Here is a 20,385-nt window from a genome sequence, read left to right on the forward strand (position 1 = left end):
GATCCAAAATGGCCTACTTCCTATTGTAATAAAAATTGCATGTGCTTATACAATTAAAATGAATATTTTCATGATCATGACAGTCATTCACTGCAAAGTGTATTTCCATTGGAACAATTTGAGTGACTACAATTTATATTAAGAATTGCAATTTAAAAATAGTTTTTTCTCTCTTTTTCGGTGTGGACCTTTAATGCATCATGCAAGAATAATGAAATATCTAAAATTGTTAACCCGGAGTAAAACATTAACTGGCCGCCAAGCACAGTGACCGCATTAAATTGTAATTTCCTCCTTTGGTCATCTCCTGCGGGCCTATCAGGATTGGGAAAGGATTCAGTGGAAGTAGATTAGTCACCTCCCATAAACTCCTGAGGCACAATACGCACACTGTCCTGTCTGGAGCCTTCTTGGACGATGGTGTGCATTATGAGTTAACAAATACAAACGTATGATTATAGTATTAGTATTGTATTGCGTTATTGGATTATTGTATATCTGCGGAGTGTCACCCAAAATGTCCCCGATATTTCATGCTGGAATATATTTACTGTTGCTCCACATGCTGACGGTGAGTAAAGATCTGGAGTTCCCCCGTAGCCTACCTGTGCGAGGGGTGCCATATGGCCGTCGTGTGTATCTGACCTATTGACGTTAATTTAATATGCATGTTCTTGTTGGGCTATTTTAATTTCACTAATATTGGCCTCTTTCTGACCGCCTATGTGACTAAGTATACATCGAAGCTAACTTTATAATGTGACAGTGACTGGGATCAAATTAATTAATTTGGTTAGTAAATTCCAAATGTATGTATTTGTTTATTTAGGCCTATTTGTTTATTTATTTTTGTCATAGGGTACGACTCGAGCATGTCAATGCTACTTTTAGCACCTGTTAAACAATAATATAAACGGGAGAAAAAGACATAAACAGTTCACATAACATTGAGTGCTAACTTTTTTGAACTTTTAAAATAATTTTTAATAATAGGTGTTCTAAATAATGCTAATATGCATTTTAATTTATTGTTGTTTAACAAGGTCCGAGAGCCACAATGTAATGCGCATAAAACATCTAGCCGTGGGCACTCATAGAAACTAATTTAAAATAATTATGCGAATAATTTTTTCTTTTTACCACGGAAGCCAAGAAGCCTGTGTTTTAAAATAGGTTAGGCTAAAGTCCGGCACCGTTTCACTCTCTTGCATACACCGTCGCGTTCAAATTGCGCATGGGTATCGTATAGTCTGTGTGTGTAGACAAGTGTATTAATCAAATGTGTCTTCTTGATATAAACTAATTTTGTGTGGGGTGGGAGACGGGTGGTATGGGTTGTTTTGTCCAAGGTGTTAACAGATCTTAATTTGACCACTTGGCATTATGTAGTCGTAGCTGCTACTAATTAATTGCTGCATAAAACAATACCTATGGCCGCCTATGACCTTTGCTTTAAAATGTGAAGTATTATCATTTGAATTATGGCATTTCTGTTACTGTGTGTTAAATGGGAAAATAGACAACATGTCAGTCCGCATTTATTTTGGCTGTCATGCAGGACGATGTAGTTATATGCTGCGTATGTGTGTGTGTGTGTGTGTGTGTGTGTGTGTGTGTGTGTGTGTGTGTGTGTGTGTGTGTGATTTATAGGTTTTAATTGTCAAGGTGGACACTGAAGGAATCATAAAGTTACAGAGGCAAAAAAGGGAATGGATCATACCACCAAGGAGACTGAAAGAAAATGTGGATTACAGACACCAAGTAATAGCAAAAGTAAGACTTTTTTTTTTTACGATGAAAGCAAAAGAGCTTTTTTACTGCCGGCTTTTTTGGTTGTGATTTGCACAGCTTATATTTGTTATGTACATTCTATTTACTCAGCTGGAAGTTTTTACTGAAGCAGCTCAGGTTAGGTGCCTTACTTACAACAGCAGTGTCCCAGCTGAGAAACAAAAACCACAGTGTCCTTGAGGCGTGGGAACAGGAGCATGAAATGTGTTATTTATATACTTAAGGCATTAGAATTTGAGATCAAAAGATTAATATGAGTAATTTGTAGAGACAGCTGCTTTTGTGTATGAAGTTCAATGTAAATCAAAGCAATAGAGTCGAATGTGTATTTGGTTGTATAGCCCTTAAATGCAATAGCAGCATCAAGTCTAAAACCCATTTAGATCACCAATCCTTTGCTATCTTCAGAACCAGAAACAGTCATAAATGGCTAAAGGCCATACCAAGAACTAGAACTATAATGATATAACAATGTCATATAACTATAACAATGTCAGCATTCACACTGTAAATAGTTTATGGGCTCCTGTCATTTTGCCATTTTGAAAGTGACAGCATGTAAATTTGGATGGATTTGGATTGGTTGTCAGTGTTTTATCACTTGACTAACAGCTAAGAGGCCAACTGTCCGATTACTATTGGTCCCCTAAAATAGGAGGACTATGTATAAAAAGGGATGTAATTCCTACACAGATCACCCAATATGGTTGTAAATACCCTCAAAGATGACAGTCAAATCTAATTTGCTGGAGTACAGAGCCAAAAGAACAGAAATTGTGCCATCTTTTGAACGCAATTCCAAATGCCTTATTATTTGTAACTTACAAATAATACAGAAATAACAAGTTTCGCCCTATAATTCCGATACTTGTAAAGGACACTGTATAACCTTGGATTTGCAAGCCCACTGTCCTAACCATTATGCTACACTGCGACCATACACAACAGTAGGCTACGGTGTAGGAAGCAGCACCAGAAGAGAATGGTCTTCAGATTCAAAGTGTGGAAAACAACCGATGCAATTGCTGGTATGAGCATTCTCTAAGAGGCACAGCGTCTTATCAATATGCTAGAGTACAGAACATCTGCCTGTCTGCTTCAGAACCCATCATGTGCCTGCCAATCAAACTAGCTTTCATAAATCTCAACATTAAGCTTTGATAACCTGGTGGAGCCTAGCCTACAGTCTGCTTGTATTAAGCCATTTGTGTGATCCTCTCAATCAATTTATTCTCCCAAAAAATACTTTTGATGGCAAACCTTATAGAAAATATCAGCCCCTAAATACGCCCTTAGATTAAATGTTTGGGCCTAGTTCGATAAGCTGGTCAAGCAAGCACTCGGCAACAAACAAACAGACAGACAGAAAGAATTGGGAACCTGCACCTGACTGAAGCATTTAAAAAAAAATTGAACTCTCATTTTAGGCAGAAGGCAGAGCAAATAATACAGTTTGTATTTAGTTCAGAAATACAGCTCAATATTTTTATTTGGCACAAGGCTACAACAGCAGTGCTCCACTGAATCAAACATACAGCTTTAGTTCAGTTCAGTACCCCGGCCATAATGCTGCACACACATACATACATACAGAGTCCTGAAAAAGTATTTGCCCCCTTCCTGATTTTCTCTGTTATTTGTCTCATTGCCCCCTGAAACATAATAGCTGCTTGCACCACTTTTAGCAGCAATAACCACAACAGTACTCTGCCTATAGTTTCATATCAGTTTTCCACATCACTGTGGAGAAATTGTAGCCCACATGTTTTTGCAGAACTGATTTAATTCATAGGTTTGTTTCATGTTAAACAAATGTGACTAATCTGTTTGGTTTCTGAAGTGTGATTTTCCATTTCTACCTAAAATATGCATTTTAGTTTCTTTTCTAAAAATATCTGAATTGATTATTTCCTGGTTGTTGTACAATCGATATACCAGAGGACTACATGTTTTAGCCAGGTCCAAATCAAGTGTACATGCTATGACTAATTTATAATAACTAATGCTTTTGGATGTGTCTTTTTTTAGATTCGGTCAGATGAAGAGACAAGGACCTCCATCAGATACTCTCTGACAGGACATGGTGCTGACAAAGAGCCGTTTGGGTTATTTGTTGTTGATGCACAGAATGGGGAAGTCAGAGTAACTCAAATTTTGGACCGAGAGAAAACGGCAGTTTACAAAGTAAGCACGATTCTATTTTATTGAGTGATGCGCTGCAAAACTAAAATTCAGTTTTTACATTTTCTCTTTTTAAATCCCTCTTCATTATTCTGTCTTTTTTGCATTTTATTTACATTTTGAGCTAAGTTATAGTCATTTATCTACCTAAGGGAAGCTAGGTATAGTCCCCCCCCCAAAAAAAAAAAAGTATTGGAACAGCCAGATCAATTCCTTTGTTTTTGCAATACACTGAAGACAATTGATTTTGAGGTAAAAAGATGTATGCGAGACATATCCAAATTTCAGCTTTTAACATATCACCTTTTGTATCAGACCACGCAATTTTTAGGTAAGCAAAAGTATTTGAACATGTAACTGGCAGGTGTTTCTTGTGGCCCAGATATGTCCTGTTGTGATTTATTGGTTAAACAGTAAATAGTTCTGAATGTCTACTCTTGGGTTTAGACTTGGGTTTTGCCTGTGAATACTGCACTTGTGTTAGAAAAGGTAAACCAACATGAAGACCAAAGAGTCTTCAGGAGAAAAGAAGCCATTTTCTATATTGCTGCTCTCCAAGCCTTCTTCAAACGGTTGATTGAGATGCCTTTGCCCCTGTGGAGATTGTTTGTGATGTCACTGATGTTTTGGGGTTTTTGTTCACAGCTCTCAATGTTTTTTTTTTCATCAACAGCTGTTGTTTTCCTAGGCCTGTTCGATGTCTGTTGCTCAGTATGCCCAGCAGTTTCTTTCTTTTCTCAGGACATTCCATGTTGTTGTACAAGCTATCCCCAATGATTTCCCCTCTTTTCTAAGCTTCAAAATGGCTTGCTTTTCGCTCTCTGGTCGTCATGTTGGAAGACAAATGCAGTCTTCAGAGGCAAAACCAAAGGCTAAAACCAAGAGTAGACATTCAGAACGATTTATTGTTTAACCAATCAATCGAGCTGGACACATCTGGGCAACAAGAAACACCTGTCAGCCACATGTTCCAATACTTTTGCTCACCTAAAAGTGGGATGGTATGATACAAAAGGTGACATGTTCTACATTGTTTAACAAATATAGATTAAAAACACCAGGAAATAAAAGCTGAAATTCGGATATGTCATCTCATGTACACCATTTGACCTCAAACATAATTGTCTTCACTGTGTAGAAAAAAGAAAAGGCATTGACCTTGCCGTTTCAATACCTTTGGAGGGGACTGTACAATGATCTTACTGTATGTAAAGATCGGAGCAATGCCGATGACCCAAATTGAGGATGTAATTCTTCTCTTTTCAGCTCCAGGGTATGGCAAAGTTTGCGAATGGTTCACAAGCAGAAAGAAACGTTGATCTACGTATCGTCGTAGAAGACCAAAATGACAACGATCCAGTATTTTCCATCATAGAAGCTGGAGCTGTCAGTGAATTAAGCCAGACAGGTGTGTTACTGATTCCTTACTAATGACTAATTAGTGTACGTAATTATTGAATTATTCTGCCTACATATTAATTACATTCAAATTTATTTAAATAAATTATTTCTGTTGGTCTGGTCTTGAAAATTGTCAACACAAATATTAGATAATCTGGCCATGACTGTGGTGGCAAAATAAAACTAGGGAATTTGCTTGAAATGTTACAAGACATTTTAGTCCATTAATCTATCAGATGGAATTATCCAGCGTGTCTTTCAGAAATATTAGTGTATTCATCTGATTAATCTGAAGAACAGAGCCAGACATGGCCAATAATATTCTCAGACGAGTGAGTGTAGATGCACTACAAACACTAGTTCTCGATAGAAACCAGATAGTTCTGCCATAAAATGTAGGCTACCTTATAATACATTGTGCTCGTTCATCGAGAAGAATAATCACTTTTTAAATCACATGAATAAAATGTTAAAACTATGGCTGTCAATGTTTGTTTTAAATAGCATTTTTCATGTTTCTCTTGGTTGTATGTACTACAACTATAGACATTTTACCTACTATAACCAGCTCGGCAATTAAAAAATGTATCGTTGACAGCCGTGGTTAATTCAGCATGGTTCTTTGAAGTAGCTCATCGTGTTTCACTGTACCTCACCCAGAGCAAAGGTTAAAAGCGACACTCACTAGCTACTGCAGCAGCTGCAATGATGACTCGGTTTATCTCTCTGTGGAAATTGCAGGCACGTTTGTGATGAGAATTACTGCCACAGACGCTGATGATCCACAGACTGCCAATGGTCAGGTAACCTACAGTATCCTGGAACAGATCCCAGGTGACAGATCCATGTTCTACCTTATCAAGGAAACGGGCGAGATTTACGTCCAACAAAGCACTCTAGACAGAGAAGTGAGTGTGAAAATGTTTATTTGATTTTAAAGCTGTGGTTCACCATAAAAAATCTATATTATTTATACATTTTTATAATTGAGATTGCTCATGAATATACATTGACAGGTCTTCTCGGCTTACTTCTTCCTGATTTGATTAGCCCAGCAGAAAAGCTCCAACAAGGCCTAAACTTTGGCAGTCCTAAAAGTCAGTCCTAATGAATCAGTTACAAGTATTTAAGCTGCTGGTAACTACACTGCAAGGGATTCTTGTGCATTCTTCAGGACTACATATTTAACATATTTGTTTATGTATTGATTTACGTTTGTTTTATTTACAGATGCATACTTCCTATACATTGAAAGTTATAGGCACTGACATGAAGGGGGAAAAGGGTGGCAGAATGAGTACAGCAACTGTTTCTATCAACATCCTGGATGTCAATGACAATGTTCCCACACTTGAGAAATCTCACGTAAATATTAAGTCCTGTTTCCGTATTCCCTATATTGTTTTTAAGTGCCAATTCAATCCAATTCAAGTGCCAATTCCAAGCCAATTCAGCTATGAGGCTTTGGGCCAGTTGCTAAATATTGGGGGGAAAATGCTTTCTTTGTGCATCTTGCAGTACGAGGGAAGTGTTGAGGAGAACACAGTCAACGTGGAGGTGATGCGCATCAAAGCTGAGGACCTCGACTTAATAAACACCGACAGCTGGCGCACAGTTTTCTCAATTGTTTCAGGAAACGAAGCAGGCTACTTCGCAATCACAACGGACGAAAAGACTAATGAGGGAGTTGTAACACTGATCAAGGTAAGACACTACTTGAAAATATATTTTTTAAAGTGATGACCAGGGATATTTACAGGAAAAAAAATGTGAATATTGTGGAAAAGTTTTTTTGTTTTTTTTTCCGTAATTTGGTTCAGGAGAGGCTGGACACGACCCATTTCCTAGACATGTCTGTGACTCCAGCCTCAGTCCACTCCTTGTGAAGCTCCCCCAAGTTCTTAAATCGGCTTAGCTTCACATTCCTCTCTAGGCTGTGGTCATCCCTGTTGCTTGTGCACCTTTTTCTACCACACATTCAGTCAACTTGCCATGAATAAGCTTTGATACAGCACTCTGCGAACAGCCAGCCCTTTCAGCAATGACCTTCTGTGGCTTACCCTCCTTCAGGAGGGTGTCAATGAGTGTCTCCTGGACAGTCAGCAGTCTTCACCATGATTGCCCAACCAAGTATTGAGTGCGTTAATGAACATACTTTTCAGAAGGTCGACATTTCTGTATTATAAATCCTTTTTTTGATTGGTCTTATGTAATATTCTAATATTTTGAGAAACTGGATTTTTGGCTTTAAAAATATTTGATATTGTTTATGTGTAATGAATCTAGAATATATGAAAGTTTAACTTTTTGAATGAAATTACGGAAAAAAAGAACTTTTCCACGATATTCAAATTTTTTGAGATGCACCAGTATGTTGGCAGCGAAGGCATGGGATTAACACTCCTACTTTTTTGAAACCACATACTGTATGTGAAACTCTACCGGGTAATGGGCACCTGACAGTCATTCAGCACCTTTGCATTTACGTAATATGAGCACTTGCTGGAACATGCTGGAACCTGTACACTTTCACTACTGGACTATACCACTATTCCAAATGAGCTTGTGCTATAAATGCAATGATACATGGCATCAGATTATTTATTAAATACTCTATTTTTCTAAAATAATAAAGAGATATGTCATAGTGTACATACTATCAGGATCTCTGGGGTGTTAAAAAGGCACAGCGTCATATTTAGATATCTAGGCAGGTTTTTTTGGGGGGGCGTCGGGAGTGGGATTTACCCCTACTGTAATGAAATGGAAAATGATTCTTGATTCTGTTTTTCTCATTTATCTAAAGTCCCTCGATTATGAACAGCTGAAAGAGGTTAACCTCAGGGTTGCCATGTGCAACAAAGCAGCCTACCACTCAAGCGTTGTCTTGGCACAAGGTGGCTCCTCCTACCCCATCAAGATTAAAGTGAAGAACCAGCCTGAAGGGCCCAGGTTCAGTCCAGTGACAAAAGCCGTCTCCATCTCTGAGAACAGCAAGGTGGTGTACACACACACCGTTATCGCCACCTACGCGGCCATTGACGGAGACACCCTGGTGGCTGCTGAAAACGTTCGGTTCGTGCACAGCATTTCCTAACATTTCCAGACACATTTGAAAAGGCGTCTGGTGAGGTGCCATGACAGATAACCACTTAGATACTACATAAAGTAGGACCTGCATGACATTATATTCGTTTAGCAGATATTAGTAATCCAGAGCAATTTTCAATGCAAGTGAATGTAAGTATATTCTCCTATTGTGACAGAGAGAGAGCATGAAATGACTGTTTAGATTGGATGGAAAAATAATATGCATCTGAACATGAAACCCTGCATGCCAGGACACAGAAATATTTTTTTGTCAGTCAAACGCGTTCTTTAGTGCCCTTCAGCTACGCTGTTGATAGTTTTCCATGTTACCAATAACTCTTTATTTCCTTAGGTATGCCAAATTGCGTGACCCTGCCAACTGGCTGATAATAGATGAAAAGACTGCAGAGATTAAACTAAACCAAGTACCAGATCGGGAATCCAAGTACTTGATTAATGGAACCTATATTGCAGAGATAATATGCATAACAAATGGTACGTTTCTCAGTAGGCCTACATGTTAAATGCATTCGTCACAATCTCTGAAAGGAAACAAACAGTTGGAGTGACTGGAAGTATACCCAGTATGCCCAACATTTCTAAATTCAATTTAGTCAAAGCACCATTACTGGTGACAGTTAATATTAGCAACCATTTAAATAAATACAAAACAACTGAGATAAATAATTGCAATCATAAACACAGACAAGAATTTCATATTTTTGTTGAAACATAAATAACATTTTCTCTTTTGTAAATTAGACATCCCAGCAAAAACTGCCACTGGGACAATATTCTTGGAGGTGGAGGACTTCAATGACCATTGCCCCACACTCACCAGCCCGACCCAGACCCTCTGCAGCTACGACGCAGCCCTGCTCGTCTCGGCCGAGGATGGGGACGCTGACCCTAACGGTCCTCCCTTCCGCTTCCGGGTCGTACCTGAAGGCACAAAGCAGGAGTGGACTGTTGAACCTGCCAATGACAGTAAAGAACAGTCCTTCATCTTACAAAAGCATTTCACCAGAACCTTATGCACTACCATACACTCAGAGGTGGAAAGTCCAGGGGTCAGAAAGTAAAAGTCATGTCATGCATTTCTTCCACCCAACCCAGCTAGCTCATTCACTAACTACAGTAGTTCTAACTCCTGCTTGAAGAATTGTGCTAATTCAGGTGATTGGAACAAACTGGGGAGGACTTTTTAATTTCAGAACCTGGATATTCCACCTCTGCTTGCACTATACACTGGAAAAAATAGTGAAATCCAGACATTTTTAAACATATTTAAACATGCTGGGGGGAGCTGTTCAACAGGGTCAGTTCAACCAGTGCTCACCTAATTAAAAACTTTCTAAGATCTTTAAAGGTGGTTTTGAGATCTTTTCCTTCTTTATCTTGTGTTTATAAAGACACCAGTGTGATCCTGAGAGCCAATGAGAAGCTGTGGCCCGGGTGGTACCAGGTGCAGTTAGATGTGCGGGACCAGCAGGGCCAGGCCTGTGACGAGCCGCAGGTGCTGGAGGTGATGGTGTGCACCTGTGAGGATGAGGGGGTGAAGGCCTGTAAGGAGAGGAGCGTGCCTTCGGCCACTTTCGGGGCTCCAGGGCTGGGCTTCCTGCTGCTGGCACTGCTGCTGCTTCTGTGTGAGTTACCCTCCGTCAACAGCAAATTAAACCCATCAGATCTAACTGATCTCTTTGGACAGGGATCCACTGATACAGTCTGCCACAAACATGCTTTGAATGGAACATAAAGTGATCCATGGATATTCTGCCACAAACATGCTCAAACAGATTGCTATGTAATGGAATCTACTGAGTCTGCCACAAACATATTCCCAGATCACTATGTAAAGGGATCCACTGATCGTCTGCCACAAACATACTCATACTCAAACAGATTGCTTGTCTGCGCTGAATCAAAATCGACAGTTGAGGTTGCAACAATTGGGAATTCCAAAATCGAAGAAAGCAGGCGTATATTTAAAGGGGAAAACTGTAAATTCTGTGACTATGTATCAAGGACATTATGTAGGAGTGTATGTTGCTGATGAGCTAAAATATTATGACCACCTGCCTATTATACTGTTGGTCCTCCACGTACCACCAAAACTGCTCTGACCTGCCGAGGCAAGACCTCTGAAGGTGTCCTGTGGCACATTACATTACATTACATTAATGGCATTTGGCAGACGCTCTTATCCAGAGCGACGTACAACAAAGTGCATACCCATAACCAGGGATAAGTGCGCTGAAAGACCCTAGAGGGAAGTACAATTTCAACTGCTACCTGTACAACAAAGATAAGGACCAGGGTTTATTTGAATTTTATTTATTTTTTTTACGAACAAATAAACAAACAAACAACAAACAAAAGTGACCAAACTTAACTATCCAAACACTGCTTATCTAGCCAACTAAAAATACCGATACACAAAGTAAATCACAAAGACAACAATTAAGGTTCACAGGGAGGTAGGGAGGGACGGGGAGAGGTGCTGCTTGAAGAGGTACGTCTTCAGTTTGCACTTGAAGGTGGGGAGAGATTCTACAGTTACATTAGCAGCAGATCCTATAAGTCCTGTAAGTGGAGCCACCATGGATCGGACTTGTTGTTCCAGCACATTCCACAGATGCTCGATCGGATTGATATCTGGGGCATTTGGAGGCCAGGGCAACACTTTGAACGCCACGTTCCTCAAACCATACCTGAACAATTCATGTAGCATGGCAGGGTGCATTATTCTGCTGAAAGAGGTCACTAGCATCTGGGAATACCGTTACCATACATAGTCTGCGATGATGTTTAGGTAGGTGGCATGTGTCAAATTGACATCTACATGAATGACAGGGCCTCCCAGCAGAATATTGCCCTGACCATCCACTCCCTCGACCGGCTTGTCTTCTGCCCACAGTGCATCCTGGTGTCATCGCTTCCCCAGGTAAACGGTGAACAGGTATGCGGCCATCCACATGATGTAAAAGAAAACTTATCAGACCAGGCGACTACCTTCCTTTGCTCAAAGCTCCAGTTCAGATGCTTATGTGCCCATTGTAGGAGCTTTTGCCAGTGGACAGGGGTTAGCATGGTCACTCTGACCATCTGCAGCGACACGGCACCATACACAGCAGGGTGCAATGCACTGTGTGTTGTGACACTTTCCTCCATAACCATCCTAAAAAAATTACTGTGACTTGTGTCACAGTAGCCATTCTGTCAGTTTGGACCAGAAGGGATAGCCTTCATTGCCCTTGCGCATTGATGAGTCTTGGGCACCTGACACCCTGTTGCCGGTACGTGGACAGTGGTTCAGACCACTGCTGACCGGGAGCACCCTACTAGCCTTGCCGTTTCGGAGATGCTCTGATCCAGTCATGTGGCCTTAACAAATTGGCCCTTGTCAAAGTCGCTCAGAACACTCAGAATGCCTGCCTATTTCTCCCACATCCAACACGTTGACCATGAGAGCAAACTGTTCACTTAACGTCTAATATATCCCAAACCTTGACATGCAGCGTTGTTATGAGATAATCAACGTTATTCGCTCAAGTGGTCATAATGCTTTGGCTCATCGTTATGCAGCCAGACTGAAGCAGGGCTGATAAGCAGTTATTTTTCCCCCACAGTGGTGCCTCTTTTACTGCTGTTCTGTACATGTGGGGGCAAAGAATTCATGATGATCCCATTTGACACCAAACAGCATCTGATCGAATACCACTCTGAGAGACCTGGGGAAGACAAGGTAACAGCCCCGTCCCTCTTAGTATCTTTCTTCCTGGATATATGCATATTTTGCAAGACAGTTCTAGGATTCTTTTCAAAAGATTGTCATTGGTAATTGATATCATTTGCACATGGATTTAAAATAGTATCACGCAGTTAAATTTGGAATTGATTTTTAATCAGTCAATCACCAGTCAATGGAGAAAGCATTTGAATCTGCAGCTTCACCAACTAACGTACCTTTCTACTACTTCACCTTTACCGCAAGCTGCTGAATTATCCACATCATTTCTGGTGTCATTTTTGTACTTGGGCTGCTGTTGACGTGACCAAAAAAATCTTGTTATGCCTTTACAGGAAGTGCCACTCCTAAAAGTTCCCACTGAGGTTGACAGCCCCATTCAAATGCAACATGCTGAGAACATTGGGGCAGGACAAACTATGGGAGGGGCGGAAGGGGTAGGTCTGGCGGGGGCAGCAGGGGCAGGCTTCGAGGAGGCAATGGGGGCAGGTTTCGGAGGCTCAATGGGGGCAGGTTTCGGAGGCTCAATGGGGGCAGGTTTCGGAGGCTCATTTGGGGCAGGTTTTGGAGGGGCAGATGCTGGCTACATGTCCTGGGGCTATAGCGAAGGAATGCAAGGTTCTGGAACAAAAGGAAGATACTCAAGATATGATGACTTCAGCAGAGGGGCCTGGGATGGAATTGCCCTCACAGAAGATTATTTGGAAGATTACTACACTCAGGTAAGAAGCAGCTATTAGAAACAAAACTATATGTTGGCAGACATAATTCACAAATGAATTAACATTGTTACTGTTGAATTGTATTTGATGGACGAATGCTTTAGCAATACCATGCCTGTTAATAAAATTTATTTTGAATTTGACCGAAAGGCCAAACAAAGTACAGTAAAGAATCCCTGGATTACACAAATGCCATTTTTTTTGTAGAAAGCAAACTGTGCAGAAGGTCTGACTGGGCAGCTACAGGATGGGATGCGAATATACGAGTATGAGGGTCAGGAATCTCCCGTGGGATCAGTAGGGTGCTGCAGCTTCATAGATGCTGACAATAACCTGGACTTCCTCAATGACCTGGGCCCCAAGTTCAAAACCCTGGCGGAGATCTGCAGGGGATCGGCGATAGAGATCGACTCCTCGACCACCGCTTCGGCTGGCGCCGTCCACTTCGGCACCATGTCGTCCTCATCGTCGACGACGACCCACACCGAGATCGCTGCCAAAACCACGCTGACCGCTAGCCAAGCTCCACCGGTTAGTGCAGTAGAGAGTGTCATCAAGGAGATGAGCTACACCGCCTCGGCTGCCCCTGCCCCCGTCCCCAGGGTGCAGGTGACGGAGAGCGTTCTGGCGTCGGGTTCGGCGTACCTGGTGCAGCCCACACCCATGGTCTACGCCGCCACTCCGGTCCTGCAGACCACCCGCTACATCCTGGAGCCCCCAGCCCTCGGAGGCACCCTGCTCCTGACTGACAGGCCAGGGAGCGCCCAAGGTGTGTACGTGGTGAACGAGGCTCCGCGAGCAGGGGAGATGGTGCTCCTCAGGGAGCAGGTGGGTGCCAGTGCTGGGGCTGGGAGCCTGAACGAGGGACTGGTCTTGGTGGAGCAGCACCGCGTGCTGGGAGACGCCGAGGCCGGGAGGGGCCACACCCTCCTGCGGGTGGGCAGTCCTGGGTCCGCGTCCCAGAACCTGCTGTTGGTGGAGAGTCACATGACCATGGAGAGCCAATTGGAGCATCCACAGGTGCTTCCACAGGAGAGAGGTGCCTCTCCATCCCCGAACCTGCTGGTGATGGAGAGTCACATGGCCACGGAGAGTCAATCACCGCATCCGCTGGTGCTTCTACAAGAGAGGAGTGCCTCTCCGTCCCCAAACCTGCTGGTGATGGAGAGTCACATGACCACGGGGAGCCAATCAGCGCATCCGCAGGTGCTTCTACAGGAGAGAGGTGCCTCTCCATCCCCAAACCTGCTGATGGTGGGGAGTCACCTGACCACGGAGAGCCAATCAGGGCATCAACAGGAGAGGAGTCTCTCACCGTCCCCAAACCTGTTGATGATGGAAAGCCAGGTGGCCATGGAATCAGGGCATCAGCAAGTCCTTCAACAGGGGCAGAGTCCCTCAGCATCCCAGAATCCCCTGCTGGAGGTGGGCACAGGATCCCTGCAGGGCGGCCAATCGCAAGCCTCCCAGAACTCTCCGGCTGGAGAGGAAGGTACCTCCTGCGACTCGCAGGAGGAAACAGCAGAGCTCCAGGTGGCTGCTCCGGCCGGGGCCCATAGGTTGGTCCGGCAGAAGAAACAGATCTCCTTCACCGAGAGGAGCGTGCAGGAGATCACCATCTCCTCTGAGCAGATCCCCATCTCAGCTCCTCCACTCGCACTACCAGGGCTCTACAGTGCTCCTATCTTATAAGCATCTGCTCCTGAAAATCAATGTGTACCAACTGCAAAAATGACTTATGGTAATTGGGTTGCATTAGTGTGCTCCTAGATTTTTCAACCTCCCTTGGGCACGCATAGCATAGAGCCCTGTCTCTTTTTTCTTTTTACCAATGCTTTCTCTCTAATCCCCAAAAACATTAAAAAGGTTATCCAGGCTCATAGCATGATTCCAAAGGGAATCACGTGGGTACACACTACGGTCTAGACGAGTTAAGAATGACATGTTAGGACTAAATCAGAATGACTCGCCCAGGGCAGTGTTAATTGAAGTTGTCTTGGTCTCCTGAACAGCTGGTCATATTGCACACATACACTCAGTGAGCACTTAAGTATTTATTACTTATTTTGTACTTATTGGTAAATAACCTCTTAACCTCTTGACCATGTCTGCATGCTTTTATGCATTTAGTTGCTGCCACATGATTGGCTGATTAAATACTGGTGTACAGGTCTACCTAATAAAGTGCTCAGTGAGTGTACTATGCATATTGGGTAAAACAGAGGTGCAATGGGAATGCAGAGTTGTTTCTGGATTTCATCCCTACATCTGCTTTGAATCATTTACTTATCCTGGTCTTTCATTTTACCTGACATTTTTTGAGATAAGCCTGCAGGCTGCAAAAAATGTGACCTTGGTGGAAAAGTGTTTTCGGGGCACGATATAGCATTGAACCAGCTTTAGAGTATACAGCTGCACAGAAATGTTCACAAAATCCAGAATAATTCGCTGGGAAAAACCCAAAAGGTACACAGGCTCTCTGAATCAGCAGAGCTTCAGGGAGGGTTTGGAGAAATAGTGATCTAACCTTACCACGTAATGGGAATATATTCAGAAAAAATAACTTCGTGAAAAGATTTAGTGAATGCTACTGAAATATGCTTGGCCGTCACATATTAGCACCTTAACATGAATACAGAGAGCACTTGCTTTAATACTCAAACCAGCAGAAATGGCATGTGACTGTCAGATAAAGTATGCGTTTTAAACCCATGCATTTCGTTAGACATTTTTACACTTTTTTTTCTGATTTTTCCCTTTTTCTCCCAATTTAGTAGCCAATTGTACCTGCAATTGCAATTGCAACCGCCAGTCTGCTGCATCTTAGCCTGTTGCGCCACCGCAGCCCCTTGTTCCACATTTTGTAACACACCAAAGTATGTGGTGAACAGATTCTTGGGTGGTTATCTTTTCCACAAACATTAAACATTGGGGATTTTCTCGAGGGGTATGACTTTTTTCCATATACTGCCAACACATTGGCAATCTCTATTTTCAGTGTGAATTGAAGGCTGTTCTGATAATATTTTGTTTAACACCTAGCAACACTGCAAGATATGTCAAATAAACTGTCAGTATAAATGGACAATATATTGCTATTCATATTGAGAAATGTTGTGACACCTTTGTTGAGTAGTGTATTGAAATATATTATAAAACAGTCAATATGTTACCATGTATTATAAATATTATATTATAATATTAGAAATATATTGTGATATATTTTCTGTGTGTTATAGTAGTTAGGACAGTTATTTTGCAGTTGTGTTAGACAAGAGGACATGTAAATAGGTTTACTGCAATGTCACCTTCAAGTGCAGGCAGTTACTGGAACCTGCTGAAATGTCACATCAGACACCCAGGTAAGGGCTGCAAGCTAATGCTAAAACATTCAATTTCTGCAGATTCTCGTTTGATTTGTATTTATAAGGGAGTTGAATTTTGTCTTTCTTTAAATTTGAATTGACAACATGAGAACACCATTCATGTACCTGTCACTGTATACTGCATGCTGATACCCGCCTCCCCCAAAAATAGGGTTTAATGATTGTGTGGCCTATGGGACAACTATACATTTCTTCTAATTTTCTCTTTGTTTATGCTCATGAATGTTTCAATTATGTTGGGGCTTATTACGCATTTTTATGTCTTCCATGATCCAGATCTGAATTTTAATGGAAAATTACTTCCAAATCTTTAGTTATGTAGTAAATGTAGAAAATTGTGGAATCAAATATATTTTTATACTTTTTTCTTCTGTGAAACAATATTGTCCAGTATTTCCTTTTATTCACAATGGTGTATTTGAAAAATAAAAATAAAATTGATATTGTTTTACTGTTATGAAAAGTTTTTTTTTTTTATGAAGCAAATGGGTGGCAGTATCACGCATCTGTCAGCTTTAATCCTGGAATGTCTGTGCACTTAACAATTAAGCAACAATGTGCCGTATATCTCTAAATAAAGTGTTTCAGTGATATTTCTGTCTCTAATCCCTTCCTTTCACTGCACCATAATTAAAGTAAAGCCTACACACCCAAACTCAATATAATTCTTTATTAGTATCAAACAACAAAGCGTCAAAGCGACCATAGTAGATCTTCGTCAGGTCAGTTGGCCTTACACCCTGGTTGACGTGTGTATCTCTATATTATTTTATCATCCACTGCACCATTCATCTGTTTATTTCTAATACCCCGTTAGATTTAAGAACATGTGCATCGATAGTAACATGCTGTATCAACTCTATTGAAATTGCACCCTAAAATTCCAGTCTAAAAACACCTATCCCTGCAGCTGTGTCTGCTTTAATGATTTCCGTATTCCAGCAATACTGAAAACTGAAATCAGTACTGTACATGGAATGATGGAAGATAATTGTCCGTGGGAGAATGAGGGTTCAGTATTTTTTTTTTATGTAAGTACCTTTATGCAAGATACAGCAGGGCTTTTTTTTTTTTTTATAAAATAAAAATTGAGCATACTCTACATCAAATCCATCTTAAAATTTCATGACTAAAATTAGAGCTGTATGAGAAATTAAATTGGAAATAAAAAAAGTTTCAGCTCCATGTAGAGCAGATAAGCTGAGCCCACTGTTTCTTTATTTTTAAAATGTGAACAGAACAGATTATCTCCAGGAAGTTGTTCATACTCACTGTACATGAAGCTAAATCCTGTTTTTATGAGGTTCTTAGTGAAGGGCTCTGTTCTACTTGCTTCTTATTGTGCAATTTGTAGGGGAAAATGACAAAGCTCAGCAGATATTTGGTCACATGGACTGTAACCCACAGACAAGGTTAGCGGGCTGGGGTATAAGAGGGCAGCAGTGTGGGCTCGCCAGGCCAAAGTGAGTAGGTAACCTGGAGAAAGAGCCAGAATGACACCTGCAGCAGTCTTTGTCATCTTGGTGGCCGCCATCTACCACATTGAAGCAGCACCTGAGGTAAGATTCTGTCATTCTACATGGTGGTGATGACACACCTGAATCCTTATTAAACATGACTGACACCTTTACCCGTTAGGATTTATTGTATTAATTGCCCATTCTCTTAAGTAAGAAATCACAGATAATTAGGATGGAACAGGCGATGACGTGCATTGTGTGGGGTACCTTAAATATGACTAACTATTCCTGGAGACCTACTTTCCTGTAGGTATTAATTTCGACACTCACTTTTTATATGAATGAGCAGCTCAGTGACATCTCTAGCAGTTGAATTAGGTGTGCCTTGTCAGGATGAAGTGAATCTACAGGAATAGAGTTGTCCAGCTCTGATCAAAATTGTGCATTTGAAAAATATTTTGGTATTTCAAAATAATATTGAAAAATATTTCCAAAAAACTGTTTATTTACACATATTTATACAACCAAATAACTATAAAGCATAGCAGCATACACCAATACCATATTTAAAAATACAGTAGATTTGGCCAGTTATGTTTAGAAATTCAAGTAAGCAGTTATTCAGTATAACAGGAAATAAACATATACATTAGAAACAGTTGAAACTTGATCTTGGAAATAGGGACTGTACTTTATGATTTATTATGAACCCAATTATTATTGTAAGCCACAGTGGTATGTTTAAGAGGCTAGTGAATTTTAACCAGAAGGATAAACGCTTTAATCCCTGGTTTTGACGTTATACCCTTGGGGTAATCCACTTCCCCTGAAGTGCTTGCTTAAACATCCAGGTGGATAATCTGTCTTTATAGGATAATGGCATTTAATAAACTAAATATGCACCTAATCTAGGATTAATTACATAAAAGTATTATATTAAACGTTGACTAGCGAGTCACTAGCGAGACTAGCTAATAAGCCTGTGCAGGAAGCTGAAAGCATACTCACCTGTCGTTGAACCGAAGGCAGTTAACTCTGTGTGCTCCAGGAGAAAGGCGGTCACATCAAGTGCCCACTGATGGTGAAGGTGCTGGATGCAGTTCAGGGCACTCCTGCGGTCCAGGTGAAGGTCGCGGTCTCCAAACAGGATACGAACAGCTCCTGGACCAAAGTGACTTCTGGGTAATCTGCAAATACTGTTGCACATTATCACCATGACATACCAAATCAGAACATGCAGCAAAGTCCACAAAGCAGAAAGTAGCTCTATTGTAACAAGTGGTGGTCTCAATCCGGATTCATAACACACCCACTATGTGGTCCAAAAATGTTGATCAAATCAAGATCCATTTAAGATTCAATGTGATTTTTAACTGTTAATCATTTAGTATATGAATTAATATATCATTCATGAATATCTTACTGAATCTTAAACCCAATTTTGTTGTCTAGGGTTACCGGCTTAGCAGGGGAAATCTTTGGTCTAATCAGAGAGGAGGATTTTCCTGCAGGAATTTACAAGGTGGCCTTCGACACTAAAGCTTACTGGAAAACCAAGGGAGTAACTCCCTTCCACGAAATGGCTGATGTGAGTGAACTGATCGTTTTCAAAACAATTGTGAATGCAGATTCTTTACCAAATTACGAAACGACTGCCATTCTAAAGCTTGCGTTTTGCAAATTTGTCCCTCTCAGACCAAAATGTCAGCTGTCAATCATTATACTCATAAGTTCAAAAGCAGTTTGTGCACATTACGTAGACAGTAGCACTGTATGGGAATAATAGTAATACGGTACACTATAGAACATTTCCATTTCCAAGTAATGTGTCAACTCTGACTCATGATTACGTTTCTTCACGTTTGAAAAGTTCATGAATCATCACTGTGTTTGCTCATGTAAGCAGCAGTTCTGAGTTAAGGTCAAAAACTGATTTAAACCAGCCTTTCATGTGAAGCAGAGTGTTCAGAAGCCAGTGGGGTGGGGCTTATTCAGCGGGCGCTGCATTTCATACTAAAGTTGGACAGGGAGACATGGTTCGACAGGGTTCCGGCTCTTTCTGCAGGTGGTTTTCACAGCGCACGCAGACGGACGGCGCCACTACACCGTGGCCATCCTCCTGAGCCCCTTCTCTTACACGGCGACCGCCGTCATCGCAGACATACAGTGACCGAGGCTCGCCTGCAGCACGTAGCGCATGAAAAGGTAACCGACAGCAACATGCTGCTGAGCATGTGCAGACTGCGGTTTCAGCCTTGGAACTGAGGTGCTGTGGGGTCATTTCCACAGTGGGACAAAAAGCCAGTGGAGCAAAAAACTTGACCCGAATTTCTGTAAATACCCAGCTGTAAAAATCGATTGGATGTATAAACTGTAAACTGTTTAGGTTTCTCTATATAAGTGCTAAAGATAGTTTGAACACCCATATGGGGAGAAAAATGATTTTCTCTGATGGCTGAAGAAACCTTTCACAATGGCATAAAACAAATCAACCATGTAATCGGAAACCACGTTTTGTTACCCAGGGGCAATGCTGGTCCAATCAGAGAAGAGGATTTGACATCAGGAAGTTACACTGCTTTTTGGCAAGCTGATCAAAACAAGTA

General features: G+C 41.3%; 2 protein-coding genes across 2 annotated transcripts; both read left to right on the top strand.

The window, feature by feature from the left end:
* The first annotated feature begins 390 nt into the window (after positions 1 to 390).
* On the top strand, positions 391 to 16,912 carry LOC133137451 (desmoglein-2-like protein). The gene is made up of 14 exons (XM_061255737.1): positions 391 to 571; positions 1,651 to 1,773; positions 3,820 to 3,975; positions 5,239 to 5,380; positions 6,115 to 6,281; positions 6,604 to 6,738; positions 6,892 to 7,077; positions 8,180 to 8,448; positions 8,816 to 8,958; positions 9,226 to 9,450; positions 9,876 to 10,109; positions 12,093 to 12,208; positions 12,547 to 12,933; positions 13,141 to 16,912. The coding sequence occupies exons 1-14, from the start codon at positions 452 to 454 to the stop codon at positions 14,623 to 14,625; spliced, it is 3,888 nt and encodes a 1,295-aa protein (XP_061111721.1). The 5' UTR covers positions 391 to 451; the 3' UTR covers positions 14,626 to 16,912.
* A 900-nt stretch (positions 16,913 to 17,812) lies between these two features.
* Positions 17,813 to 19,949, top strand: LOC133137653 (transthyretin-like). The gene is made up of 4 exons (XM_061255993.1): positions 17,813 to 17,878; positions 18,828 to 18,961; positions 19,232 to 19,367; positions 19,845 to 19,949. The coding sequence occupies exons 1-4, from the start codon at positions 17,813 to 17,815 to the stop codon at positions 19,947 to 19,949; spliced, it is 441 nt and encodes a 146-aa protein (XP_061111977.1).
* Positions 19,950 to 20,385: the final 436 nt, after the last annotated feature.

Source organism: Conger conger, chromosome 9, assembly GCF_963514075.1.
Source record: "Conger conger chromosome 9, fConCon1.1, whole genome shotgun sequence".
NCBI classification, from domain to species: Eukaryota; Metazoa; Chordata; class Actinopteri; order Anguilliformes; family Congridae; genus Conger; species Conger conger.

Excerpts from the sequence above, each read along its gene's own strand:
- LOC133137451 (XM_061255737.1), top strand. The coding sequence starts at position 452 with ATGATTATAGTATTAGTATTGTATTGCGTTATTGGATTATTGTATATC. Across the intron at positions 6,282-6,603 it reads AAAGCACTCTAGACAGAGAA|ATGCATACTTCCTATACATT; the intron begins GTGAGTGTGAAA and ends TTTTATTTACAG. Across the intron at positions 8,449-8,815 it reads GTGGCTGCTGAAAACGTTCG|GTATGCCAAATTGCGTGACC; the intron begins GTTCGTGCACAG and ends TTATTTCCTTAG.
- LOC133137653 (XM_061255993.1), top strand. The coding sequence starts at position 17,813 with ATGACACCTGCAGCAGTCTTTGTCATCTTGGTGGCCGCCATCTACCAC. Across the intron at positions 17,879-18,827 it reads ACATTGAAGCAGCACCTGAG|GAGAAAGGCGGTCACATCAA; the intron begins GTAAGATTCTGT and ends TGTGTGCTCCAG. Across the intron at positions 19,368-19,844 it reads CCTTCCACGAAATGGCTGAT|GTGGTTTTCACAGCGCACGC; the intron begins GTGAGTGAACTG and ends CTCTTTCTGCAG.